At 41.1% G+C, this 14,220-nt stretch overlaps 1 protein-coding gene across 6 annotated transcripts in view; it reads right to left on the minus strand.

The window, feature by feature from the left end:
- Positions 1 to 1,034: 1,034 nt before the first annotated feature.
- The window catches only part of Enpp2 (ectonucleotide pyrophosphatase/phosphodiesterase 2), a 117,515-nt gene continuing 104,329 nt past the window's right edge, over positions 1,035 to 14,220 (minus strand). For all 6 annotated transcript variants that reach the window (XM_045142899.1, XM_045142898.1, XM_045142897.1 and 3 more), the window contains 5 exons: positions 12,832 to 12,967; positions 11,873 to 11,950; positions 8,204 to 8,336; positions 6,626 to 6,782; positions 1,035 to 1,635 (listed from right to left, as the gene is read on the minus strand). In XM_045142899.1, the coding sequence (XP_044998834.1) occupies positions 1,465 to 1,635; positions 6,626 to 6,782; positions 8,204 to 8,336; positions 11,873 to 11,950; positions 12,832 to 12,967 (675 nt within the window). In that variant the 3' untranslated portion in view covers positions 1,035 to 1,464. The remainder of the gene's footprint in view (positions 1,636 to 6,625; positions 6,783 to 8,203; positions 8,337 to 11,872; positions 11,951 to 12,831; positions 12,968 to 14,220) is intronic.

Here is a 14,220-nt window from a genome sequence, read left to right on the forward strand (position 1 = left end):
GACCAACCCCTTTCACTTGGCATTTATTGTTCTCCACCTTGATTGGTTGATTACATATAAAATGTCTATATGTTACTTTATTCACTTATTTCTTTTCATATAGTCCATGGTCATTATGTTGATGCCTTATGTTTAATATATTCTTAACACAGTTTATTTATTATTTATTTATTGCAGAACTGGGGACTGAAACTAAGGCCTTGCTCATGCCAAGCATTTTCCTAGACTAATCCATATCCTTAGTCCCTTAACACAGTTAAAATTGAATCTTCAGCTATTGAGTTTTGAATCAACCAGATCAAAAGAAACTGTTCTTCCAAACTTCAAAACATTTTAAAAGGTAGGTTAAGAGAAGGCATTTCATTTCCCTTTTCAGGTTCTCTTTCTCTCTGTCCTGATTTTCCATAGATGTGTACCTATGCCAGCATGTAGTTACAAATTAAAGAAGCAAGTCAGAAGATCCAATACAAGAGCTAGGGAGACGGCTCAGTGGTTAAAGTGCTTGCTTGCAAAGCCTGATGGCCTGGGTTCTTTTCCCCAATACCCACATAAAGATAGATGCACAGAGTGGCTCATATGTCTGGAGTTTTGCAATGACAAGATGCCCTTGTGTACCATATTTTCTTTCTCTCTTTCTCCTTGCAAATAAATAAATGATGTTTAACAAAAGAGAGATCCAATACAAGAAATGTATTCCTGGGGCTGGAAAGATGGCTTAGCGGTTAAGCACTTTCCTGTGAAGTGTAAGGACCCTGGTTTGAGGCTCGACTTCCCAGGACCCACGTAAGCCAGATGCACAAGGTGGCGCATGCTGCTGGAGTTCGTTTGCAGTGGCTGGAGGCCCTGGAGTGCCCATTCTGTCTCTCTCACTATCTCTCTCTCTATCTCTCCCTCTTTCTCTCTCTGTCTATTGCTCTCAAATGAATAAATAAAAATAAACAAACAAAAAAGAAATATATTCCTTTCATGCATGCGTACACCTGAAGCAGACCTTAGAATTTATATGAAGAATAAAGGCCACACAAAACCAGAGAAAAACTGAATGTGTGATTTATTATATTTAAGATTGGTCTATAAGGCTTAAATATGTCTGTCATAGGTAACAGAGGATGAATGCAACTTTACAAAATCAGTATGTCAGTACAGTACAGGACTAAATGTGGCAACTGTGCACTGGAAAACTAGCATTTCCTCAATGCAAATATCTGATCTGCAGCACCATTGAGACACTTCTACTAAAAGCTCAAGCTGCAGTATTTATTACAACCTCTACTTGGAACTCAAAACTGTCTAAATCAAGTGTTAGAGAGAAACAGCAGAGTCATTCAGGCTTAATATGTCAGATTTGGTAGAGGATTAAAATACTAAGTGTTTTTTTTATGTCCTGGTTTCAAATTAATAAATACAAACACAATATAAAAATATACACCAGTTGATAAGACCACACCACACGTAATCAGAAAGTTAAATCTCGCTTTCATACGTATGCAGGTACGTCTTGAGTGTCAGGATTTCTGGGTAGCTACGGCTGGTCTTTCGGTAGAAATCCAGCCCAGTGAGATGCTCAATGTCCCGAACCCGAGCTGTGTGCATTTTCATGAGTTCTTCTACCCATCTGGACTCGTCCTCTGAGCTCTGCAACAGAAATGAAGCAATCAGAAGTTTCTAGAAAAGATTCACTAAACTGTCATGGCGCTCCATGTCCACAAATGGCCTTACATATAGAGCCAAACCGCATTGTTCCTGCTTGAACTTCCAGTCACTTGACTGCAAATCAACAACAATTAGCTGAGCCAAATAAATGAAGCACGTGGTATGAGAAAGCCCTGTTCTCAGTAAGTTTTCAGAACATAAGTGGAACCCATTGATCCTGTGAAATTTTGATCTTCTTGCTTCTACTGTCAAAGGCTGGAGGATCACAGAGCACACAATGTGGACTGCTCTTCTAAGAAGCTGTCGCCTCATGCATAAAATTACATGCACATATTCCTGGATTGTTCCAAAGGACCCACTCTCCTCACTACAATTAATAGCTGATCATGAGTTCAGCTTGAAGCAGCTTAGTTGTTACACTTGGCCCTTTGGGACCCAAGAGATGGGAGTTGGAAATGAGGCTTGACCACTTCCTGTCTTTGACAACTGGGTGAAGATGTCACTTCCCAAAGCCTCGCTTCTTCATTGATTCTAAAGGCTACTCATGCTGACTCAGCAGGTTGCTGGGCAGGGGGGGCGGGGGGGGGGGAGAGAAAGAAAGAAAAGGAAATGCAGTAAAGAAACACCAGGGAAGAAAGGAGGAGCCTTTCTTTGTCTTTGCTGCTTACGTTAAAGGTCTTCATTGGCAGAAATTCCATGCTAAAATCATTCAGTTATCTCACATCAAACAATTTGTTGCATGTTTAACTGGCAACCAAAAAGTAATAAAGATGGAATGTCTCTGGCATCACACAAAAAAAATTCATTTTGGAGGAAAGAGAGGGGGAAAAGCATTAAGATCTAAGAGTCCCATGGCTTATGGAGAAGTGTCTGTCTTCATCAGTAGTCAGGGGCAGTGGGGGGGGACCTTCACAGATGACTTCAGCCCCTAAAGGCTGTGGATCTGCAGTGGCCCACAAGAGTCCTGATTGGCCCAGAACTGAGAAGGTGCATGTACCCTCCCAGCCAGCCCTTGACCATTGAAAAGTTCATCAGTGAACAAGACATCAGAGCCCAATAACTGCACAGGTTTTCTCAGAAAGCTGCAACCCACACAGACACGAATAGAGTGACAGCCTGTGCCAAGATCAAATATGTACCATGAGCCTGTTGGTTCAGGAAACCAGTGCCTGACCGTTCCAGGCAAAATGAAGCAATGGGAGGAAACTGCTTTGCAAGCTAGAGACATGAGGATTCTGGCCATCGCGCCCCACCCTTCCACCCAACCTAACCAAGATCTCTGCAATTCACAGCAAAGTAAAACCTAAATATAACCCTACCCACAAGGGCACTGACCAGTCCTCAGTGTGACCATGTAATTAACAAAGTAGGAGGTCTCCCGATGGGTCAGGACCCCCTCAGAGTAAGCATGAAGTTATTTTCAGAAATTTTTCATATTTTGATCATTTGTTTGATATTTCAATGGTCAGCTAGTCCAATGTTTCCTTTGTAAATTCAATCGTCTGAATGTGTGGACAGGGTGAAAAGGTTTTTCTTAACTTAAAATCATGGCAAGCTGGAATTATAAGAATTCAAGGAGAAAAAAAAAACTCATGCAACTTCTTTCCTTGGGAAGTGAATTTCCAATTCCATTAGGAGGGACAGTCTCCTCTGCTCCTCACATGTCAAAATCTTGTCAGTATACTTGTCACTGGACAATACAACGTTAGGTTTGGGATCCGGGGCTTGCGGTTTGCAATGGAGGACCAGTGTCTTGGATCCAATACTTTATGGTAATAGGGGAGAGAGGAACGCGTGCAGGAAGAGAGGGGGAGACAAAGTAGAGCGATAAAGGGGTGTGTGTGCCAGAACAAGAGAGAGAATGAAGACCGAGATAGAGAGAGGAGAGAAAAAGAGGGCGCTGCATGCACCTGGAGGAAAGCCAAAAGAAAATGAATGCGGACCAGGGAGAGAGTTTTATGGAAAGGAGAGAAACTGCTCTGAGTCCTTGAGTGATGTGTGCAGGGCGGGCTTAGGGGAAGATAGCTTTCCCTCCTCCTAGTCCAGAGCTCTCTTCAATTACCATAACAGGAGGCAGTTCTGGAGTTCCGAGGTCTAGCCTGATCAAGATGGGAGGAGAGAAGGAGGGGGATGGAGAACTCTGGGGGTCTAACATACAGGATATGCTACATGTGAAGAAAATATCTTCTGTCTTGATTAACTGGTAATACACACACACACACACACACACACACACACACACACAAATGATTAACTGACAGAAACTACAGAGCAAGAGCCCAAACTAATCAAATTCAAATACAAGTTCATGTGCACCAAGGTAGAAAGGAAAAAAGATAAAATAAACAAAATACTAATGCAAACAAAAACACAATTCATGATTGCTTTTGTGCTTAGGAGAATATAACCTCCACCTGCCTTTTCTCCCTTTCTTCCAAAATTTGTAGTCAAGCCCCAGATTTAAGGTAAACTTAAAAACATGATGGGTTCTGTGTGGACGGCAGCTCTTCATTAAGTAGCAGGATGGCTATGAACTCCATGAGAAGGGCCTCTAAACACGGCAGGTTCAGGAAGACCCGTGCAATCATTGTGGACTTCATCTTCCAGGTGAAACACATGGGTCTTTGTCCTAAGCATGGAACAAGCTTTTCTAACTCACCCATTACCAAATTCCCATAATGACAGAAGAATCTGCGCATGTATTTTCAAGGAATGGAGATGCACCTTAAATGGCCTGTGACACGTACACATCTTTGTAACATTTGCTTTATCTTAAGAGTACAAGATAAATTTGAATCTCATTCTACATGTGTTTGGGTTTTTGCAAATATATTTTAATCTCTCAACAATTTTTTTTTTTTTAAATTAGAACTGAAGCTTTGTCAATGGAAGCGCAGTGACATCACACTGTTATGTCTCTCTGATGCACTCTTAGCTCGTGGGTAGGTAAGGAAGCTGATGTCAGCTGACCCCTCACATCTCCGCCTCCCCTCCACCCACGTGTGGCAGCCCCATGTCCTTTTGCTGTTCTACTGCTGTCTTCCACCAGCCTTGCTAAGTCTCCAAGACCATACGCCAGTTCAAGTTCTGTGACTTTATTCTTGCAAGGCTTGCCAATGTCCTTTGAACACAGTGCCCTGCCTTCTCCAGTTCAAATTTATTTCCCTAAAGCAAAACCCAAAACATTACTCTTCTGATTAAACGTCCTTCTTAATTATCTAACGCTTATGCAACAATAAAACTTTCCAAGGATTACAGACATCTAGCGATTTAGAAAGAAGCTAAGTTTCTGTGACCAGAGGTACAAAATTTAAAGTGCTGACCTTCTATTGGCTAACCACATCATGAGGGAAGCATTCTTTTCCCTTATTACTTAGACATTTCCCAGTTGTTAACATAAAGGCAGGAGAGAGTGAGAGAGAAGCCCCACGTGGTGATTAGATGTCAGAAAGTATATGCGGAAGACCTCACCAGGGTCAAACACGGACTCAATATGGTTAGCGATCATTACCACAGCTACTACAATTAGTATTGCTATTGTCACCACTGGATTTCAAGAGTCTTGAGTCCAAGAAACTTTTAAAACTTTATCACCCATTACTGTCTTCACTTGCAATATTTTACACAAACATAACTACCTTTCCAGACCGCACTTCAAATTTCTATTTTTTCCTGCAACCAAGTTTTGCTTTATTTTCATAGCCACGTTCTTAACCCATAATAGAAGCCATAGCCCAATGGCCATGTTGCCCAGGAAGCTGATGGCCTCTGTTGAAGCAGTGACTGTGGCCTTTGCCTTTCTTAGTGTGGTGATTTCTATACCTGGTTTATTTGTGGCCTCATACCATAGGCTCTGTAGAGGTCATAACTATGTCCAACACACTTGAGGGCAATGTATTGACTAACAAATTGCCTTCTGTAGATCACATCCTGGCTCCTTCTACTAACTGAAAAAAACGTATGCCATTACTTCTAGACTTGGTTATGCAGCAAATTCTCATCACAGTACAGACACCTGAAGAGATCATGTAATTTTAGCCTGAGAATGAGTCAGTGCACATACCATGGGTCCTACGTTCCTATAGAGGGCTTTTGTATTATGCCATCCTGTCTCCTAGCTGTCTCTATGTGGGAATCATCTAGGCTATGTCTGTTATAAGTATACCCTTATAACTCATGGTAAGAGATTATCTTGACTAATGATCTTCCTGTCCTTTTCCCTGTTCTTCTTTCCCTCCATCTCTCTCTCCCTCCCTGCTCTCTTATTTAAAAAGCTTTTATTAGGGGGAGGGAAGAGAAATACCATGGTTTGTTGTCTGTAAGTATAGAAGTTGTCAATAAATAAATAAATATATACATATATGTTAAAAATCTTTTATTATGGATAATTTCAAATATCCACAAGATTAGAGAAAAATAATACAACAAATTCTCTTAACTCTTACTCTGCTCCAACAATTATCAAAATGTTATTTTCCACTTTCATTTCACACATCCTTTCATGAGACTAAAAACATTTGGGCACTTTCATCATTTGTCAAAACTGAACAGATAAAAAGAACTATGATAGATGTACACACCCATGTATTTACAATGAAAAATACAAATCAATTGGATTACCAGATCCCTACAGGTTAAATAAACTTCTTTCCACTTGGCTGGGTAATCCAAATGCTTCATAATACAAATGTTCTGTTTGAGTGATGAGAATATATGTTAAGAACAAAAAAAATACATAAGCCTGATGACCTAGGTTTGATTCCCCAGTACCCACATAAAGCCAAGGTGCACAAAGTGGCACATGTATGTAAAGTTCATCTGCAGGGGTGAGAGGTCCTGGCACACGCATTCTCTCTCTCCACGCACACACACACACACACACACACCTCTCTCTCTCTCTCCTTGGAAATAAATAAAAACATAAAAAACATATGTGAAAACATAACCTAAAGAACTCTGTTTTTGCACTCACATTGCAGCTTTCGTCATTGTCGGGTCGGTGAGGAAGAATGAAGGAGGACACTGAGAGGGGCCCATCGCACTTGTCAGCAGGCTGAGTGAAATCCAGACAGCTCGTGAAAATGCTGTAGTAGTGAGTTGGAACAGGAATGGAACTGCCTTCCACATACCTAAAACAAGGAAGAAAAATAAAATCGTAACAGACCTATGAGTATTTTTATTTATTTGCAAGTACAGACAGAGAGACAGAATGGGCACACCAGGGCCTCCAACTTCCACAGACAAACTTCAGAGTGCATGTCCCACTTTGTGCATCTGGCTTTATATGGGTATTGGATCCTTCACTGGGTCCTTAGGCTTTGTGGGCAAGTGCCTTAACCACTAAGCCATCTCTCCAGGCCCAAGAGGTTGTGTTTTTTGTTGTTGTTGTTTTGTTTGTTTGTTTGTTTTGTAATGGTCATCAATGACTTTTGCCTAAGACACTCAAGTTAATTCTACCTCATTGACTTATTTTTAATTTCTCAGTGATGGCCACTTCCATATCTTTGAACATGGTTTTGCTTTGCCTAGAATCTTTTCCCTCCTTCCATCTGGCATAAAAAGAAAAGAATATTCCAGGCAAAGAAAATGGCTTGATCCAAGAGCTGGAGGTGGGAAATGGTGACTAGACCAATGTCATAGAAATGGGAAGATGAAGGAGTCAACCAAAGACAAATTACAGTGGGTCCTAAATGTCAGAATATGGAGTGTGGGCACGACCATTTAGATGGCTATTCTACACCTGTAGTTTTTGTGACAGGAAGTATCAATGTTACATCCATGTTTTAGGACAATGCCTTGCATGGCTATATAAAGGACTCTACAGTCATGAGACATTGGACTTAGAAGAATAACAACCCTTTCAGTCTACAGTGAGAACTTGAGTTGGATACAAAGCACTCATTCACCAAAGGGAACAGTGCTTTCAACTGAAAAGTTGGTAAAAAATAATAATTCACAAAACGATTTTCTTCTATGGAATAGAAAACTATTTGTTTACCACAAAATTCAAAATTCCATTCCAACTGTCAGCACTACATTTCATCGAAGGTACAAAACAACTAAGAATTTGAAAAAAAATGATTCAAAGAGAAATATTTAAGAAGCATGAACTCTTTTCTACAACATGAATGTTTTATTTTTATCTTTTTTAGGGTATAGACACGGTTTTTTTTTTCTTTTCTTTTTTTTTTTTAATTAGTTTTCTGTTCTGCAAGTACAGGCAGTTTGGTAGCACTATTAGGCTCATCTGTGACCTACCCCCTCCCCATCGGCCCCTCCTTGTTGAGGTAAATGGGTCGTGCATTGTGGAGTTAGCCCACAGTTATTGGTATGATAAATGTCTCTGCATATCATGACCCAACATGTGACTCTGACATTCTTTCCGCCCCTTCTTCTGCAAAATTTCCCTGAGCTATGTTGGGTTCATTTTTGGTCTGCTTCAGTGATGATGAGGTGTTGGGGGCCTCTGGGAACATGAATGTTTTAAAATATCCTAGAATGCTATCTTAGAACTTCAGGATCACACACAGAATGGAAAGGAAAAACTCACTGTTTGATTTCATCCTCTGTGTCACGTAAGCCATCGTAGTTATAGTCAAAAATGGGTCCACTTATCACATTCACCCCATTTCTTTCTGAAGCATATTTCTTCACCAGGACCCTTTGGAAATAAGTCCAGATCCCTGCACAGACAAAAATCAATTACTAATGAACAAAACTCCTTGTTTCAAACAAATTCTCATAGGATACACTCTACAAGGGAAATACCATGAGCCAAGAGTTAATAGAACTGTCTCAAGTCATGAAAGACTAGATGTGTGTTATTATGAAGCAACAAAAGGAAAGATAAGAGCTAGAAGACAATGCTTATGGAGATTTACCTAGCCCAGTAAGTCAAGGAAGTGTTCCTAGTGGAAGTTGCGGAGTAGATAGCAGAAGCCAGGATGAACAGGTGCTTCTTAGGCACAGAAGTGAAGGAAGAGCAAGACAGGCAGAGCACAGCCTAAGCAGAAAGGAAGTGTGATGTTTCTGAGTCACAGAGAACAACTTCTTCCATTCGTTTCTCTTCCTTAACAAGTCCATCGATGTGCCGACTTTTGAGGTTGTCTTTAGCCCTGACCTTTCCGTGGAGTTCTACATTATGTTACCCAATCGCCCCACTCATAACCCATCTGAATATCTAAGTCTGTGAAATAGAACATTATCCAAGTGGAATTCTTGGTGTTCCTTCCCAATCCTGCCCTGCCCCTGGCCTTCTCCATCATGACTAATGGTCCTCACACTCACCCCGTCCAGGTGTTCAGATTCAAGCTCTAGGACTCATCCTTGACTTTTCTCCCTTCCCATGTAAAACAAATGCTGGCAGTGCTATCCCCAGCATGCATTCCAGTCCCCAAGTTTAGCTACCTGAAACCATTTCGATTGCTCACACCCTGGCTGAATTAGCATCCTCTCTGAAAAAGAACGACCACAAAGGATCATGTCCTGGGCTCCTTGTGGGAAACTCTCATTTCCTTGCAGCCCATGTTCCATGCAGTAGCTATGTAGATCCTTTTGGACTACAAATCTCATTGTATCTCCCTCTCACACACAGATATATGTGCACACATGGCTTGTTTCTGACACCTCAGATGATTTCTTTCTTTCTTTCTTTCTTTTTTTTTTTGTTTGTTTGGTTGTTTTTTTTGGTTTTTGAGGTAGGGTCTCACTCTAGCCCAGGCTGACCTGGAATTCACTATGGAGCCTCAGGGTGACCTTCTTGAACTCACAGCAGTCCTCCTACCTCTGCCTCCCAAGTAATGGAATTAAAGGCATGCACCACCATGCCCAGCAACTCAGATGATTTCTTATTAGAGTTAAAATGAAAGCCCATGGCCTGGAGGGATGGATTAGTGGTTAAGACATTTGCCTACAAAGCCAAAGGACCCAGGTTCAATTCCTCTGGACCCACGTTAGCCAGATGCACAAGGAGGCGCACACATTGGGAGTTCATTTGCAGTGGCTAGAGACCCTGGCGCACCCATTCTCTGAGTGAGAATAGCAAATCAGTTCCCCAAAGCCTGGACAGTTATCTGCACTAAAGAAAGGTGACAGTGAAAGATCCAATGCTAACTTAAGTAGAGAGGAGACAACAGACAGAAGACACAAAGAGAGAAAAGGACAGAGAGAGAGAGAGAGAGAGAGAGAGAGAATGACAATAGACAAAAGAATACTCCCCCAGCAAAGAAGACAGCAAGCTCTCCAAGAAAGTATTTTCCATACTAGCCTCAGAGTGGTGCCATGTGTCTCCATTATTACTAGTTGATAAAGAAGCATCAATAAATAAAAGAACCCAGAAAACGCTGGTTGGTGGTGAGTAAATGAAGCTGCATTCCATGTAACATTGTGGCACACGTACCTAAATCACTGTCTGAAAACCTTTTAAAAACAGACTTGAAGTTTTCACGCTTAGGCAAGAAAGTCTCTCTTTGAATAGGTCACCGAATCTAGCGGGCCTGCACTTGTAGCTGGCCTAACCATTCACTCCTATTTTGAGACTGTGTTTCATCAGTCCCAAGAAGTCGTATAGCACAACCCAATCTTCATTTTTTTTATTCCTTTAAACTCTATGGGCCTGCAATGAATGGGAAATATCTCCCATAGTCTCGTGTGCTTGTGATTAGGCCTCACACTCAACCCCCCGCCAGTAGAGCCTTTGGGAAGGGGAACCTTTGGGAAGAGATGTGTTCCTGGAGGTAGATTTTGAGATTTATTAGTCTAGTCCTGCTGGGTGTTCCGTAGCTAACTCACATCCTGCTTCCTTCCTGCTACTCTGGAGATGTAACACTCAAGTTGCCTGCTCTGCCATGCTTCCTTCCCAAGGATGATAGTTCCCGTCGATTATGAGTCAAAATAAACCTCTTCCTCACATAAGCTGTTTTGGCCGAGTGTTTTGTCCCAGCAGTAAGGAACTAACTGCTACAAGACCATTTCACCAAATCTAGTGGGCCTGCACTTGTAGCTGACCTAATCATTAACTCCTATTTTGAGACTGTGTTTCATCAGTCCCAAGAAGTCATATAGCACAGCCCAATCTTCCTCTGCCAAATAACTTATCAAGAAGTGCTTATTTTCCCTACCTGTTCCATCTGCATATAGGTCTGTTCACTGTGAGTGAAATAAAAGGAGGTGAAAGCTATTCTTTAATGCTTTCTCTTCTCTAGATAAATGGATGGATAGATGGATAGACAGACATGAATCAGCCTACATCTATATAAATCATAAATCTGTATACGCTTTAGAGCTCATGCAATAAAATCTCTTAAGTTTTACATATGAGAAGCCAAATGGCATTTTTATGACCTCATAACAGAATTCATACTCCAGAACAAGGCCTTGGTTTTCAAGGTAACAGTTTACTGTGCCTATACATAGTATTGCTCTCTTCCAAAAAATATTTATCTCTATATAAATTAAAAACATGTTCAGGACTGGAAAGATGGCTTAGTGCTTAAGGGCCTTGCCTGCAAAGTCTAAGGACCCAGGTTTGATTCCTCAGAACCTACGTAAGCCAGGTGTACAAAGTGTCACATGTGCATAGGCTGCTTATGCGCACCAGGTAGTGCATGTGTCTTCAGTTTGTTTTCAGTGGTTGAGGCCCTGGTACTCCAACTCATTCTCTCTTACACATAAACAATAAAAATAAATAAGTAAATAAAAACATGTTCAAAAAACCTAAAATGACCATTAATAAATGATGAATAACAAGATCCTTTAATCTCTTTCTGGGTTTAAAGGTCAATATTTGGAATGCATGAACACCCTATTTAAGAAAAGTACTTTTGCTGAAATGTTCAATCAATAAGCAGAGATGTTGTTACATGCCAAGTGACCTTGAACTTCAGGGAAGACTCAGTCATAAAAATAACAAGCATGAAAATAGAAAGAATTGCAGGTTAAAAGAGAAACACAGACTTGGCTTGGTTCAATTTCTACCGCTTATGACCTTGTTCGCTTTTTGCAATGTCAATTTCTTTATTATAAACAAGGGATCAACCACCTGCCAGCTTCCCTCACAAGCAAGTCAACAGTGGAGAATTTATATAAATGTCTTCAAAAATTATACACACTTGAGAGAAAGGCATTATTAAAATCGGTATAGAGGTAGAAGAGGTAAGCAGTAAATTTAGAAATACTTATTTTCCCAAGTAAGAGTTTACTAGGTAAATATTGGACTTACGTTTGAAAGCTGGGTACATGGGAACCATGTTGGTTACCAGGAAGGCATCATATTTAGTTTCTGGTGAAGAACTCAGATCTAAACACCAGGAAAGCAAACAGTGCATGTTGCTTACCAAAATCTCCATCAATAGAAAAGCCATCTCCTCACTGACCCAAACAGCAAGATGCAAACAGATCTCCTCTTTTATTCCTATTCAACACCTCTGTGAGGCATTTCCTACTTTACTCGCATCCAGCCGCTTCTTTACTCAGAAGCTCCCAGAAGTTTCTCACAATCCTCTCCTTCCCATCTAGTTCTCAAATCCATGACATGTCTTGTAAAAGAATTGCTTGATTGATTTAGCCGGGCATGGTGACGCACGCCTTTAATCCCAGCTCTTGTTTGGCAGAGGTAGGATTGGTGTGAGTTTGAGGCCACCCTGAGATTACATAGTTAATTCCAAGTCAGCCTGGACCAGAGTGAGACCCTACCTTGGAAAACAAAACAAAACAAACAAACAAAAAGAATCGCTTGATCTATTACTACAACTTTTAAAAACTTTTAAATGTCACTTCGATGAAGAGAGATAATTAAAGAGCCCCCTATAATTTTAAGAGCTCACTTCTACAGTATTGTTTAAAAGACTGACGTCTTAATGACACTATATCACTTCCAGAGTGTGAGAAGCAAAGACTACTTATGATTCTGATGAAAAACTAGATTCTTGAAAGCTGGTCATTTTTTTTTTTTTTTTTGGCCCATTTTTGGAAGATCTCATAGAAATTTACCTCACAATTTCTCAGTTACCTCTTCATGGAGAAACCTAAGCCACTGACCCCATAACTACCGTTTCACCCCAGAATGCCCAGCCTACCAAGTTTCACCCCAGAATGCCCAGAACTACCAAGTTTCACCCCAGAATGCCCAGAACTCCCGCCTCCCACAGAGCGATCAGAGCCTGACCCTCTGTAACTTACAGGGAGGAAACAGGAATCCATACGACATCAGCTTATCATTTTTGTAGGCCAAGCAGCTCTGACTGAAACTCGGAGACACACGGACGTCAGGACGAACACAATTGGTCAGGTGCTCAGGAATGCTGGAGACTTCAGTCTGCAGTAAGAATCAGAGCGCCTCAGTGGTAACATCTCAGAAACAAGCCAAATGTCACAGATACACTGATGTCAGATGATCAGCCCAAACCAAAACCCCACTTGCTTACCCTGGTTCATAATCTGATATTCCAACTCCTTTTTACAAAGCCCTTTATTTGAAATGTTATAAGCCAGTAATTTTCAAACTCTCAGTTTTAAAGTAAAAGCTTTTTACCAAAGCCTTGAGTAAGACAACATATAAAGTAGAAAAATCCCATTGTGGAAAAAAGGACTTAAAATCTAACACTCATAGTCGGGCTTGGTGCTGCATAGAAGTCACCCCAGGACTCAGGAGGCAGAGAAAAGGTCACCTACATGTTCAAGGCCAGCCTGGTCTACACAGAGTGCCAGGTCAGCCAGGGGCACAGAGCAAGACTGTCTCAAAAACAGTAACAACAACAAAAATAACTAAAACTCTTTAAAATATGAGTGTATCTATTCTTTTTTTTTTTAATTTATTTGAGAGCAACAGACACAGAGAGAAAGACAGATAGAGGGAGAGAGAGAGAGAGAATGGGCGCGCCAGGGCTTCCAGCCTCTGCAAACGAACTCCAGATGCGTGCGCCCCCCTGTGCATCTGGCTAACATGGGTCCTGGGGAACCGAGCCTCGAATCGGGGTCCTTAGGCTTCACAGGCAAGCGCTTAACCGCTAAGCCATCTCTCCAGCCCAAGTGTATCTATTCTTTTTTTAAGTGCATATGCATACATGTATTCTCTCTCTCAATGCACATATGTGTGTGTACAGTGTACACAGCATAAATTAACAGAAAGCTGTGTTTGGGACAGAAGATGGGGAAAAGGAAACATAACTGGGGGAGTGGGATCAAAATGTAGTATATACATGTGTGAAAGTGTCAAAAGTAAACATATACATGTATAATAAGTAAAAATACTCAACTGCCAGTTTTTTTTCTAATTCCTGATGTGTTTACATATCTCTTTATCAAGTTGAAAGTCTAACAAAAAATATTAAAATAAAAACAGGGACTGGGGAGATGGCTTAGTGGTTAAGGTACTTGCCTGCAAAGCCTAAGGACCCATGTTTGACTCCCCCGATCCCACATAAGCCAGATGCACAAGATAATGCATGCACAAGGTCACACATGTGCACAAGATAGGGCATGCATATGGTGTTCTATTACAGTGGCTGGAGGCCCTGGTGCACCAGTTCTCTCTCTCTTTCTGCTCTCGCTCTCACTCTCATCAAAAAA

This window comes from Jaculus jaculus, chromosome 2 (assembly GCF_020740685.1).
Source record: "Jaculus jaculus isolate mJacJac1 chromosome 2, mJacJac1.mat.Y.cur, whole genome shotgun sequence".
NCBI classification, from domain to species: domain Eukaryota; kingdom Metazoa; phylum Chordata; class Mammalia; order Rodentia; family Dipodidae; genus Jaculus; species Jaculus jaculus.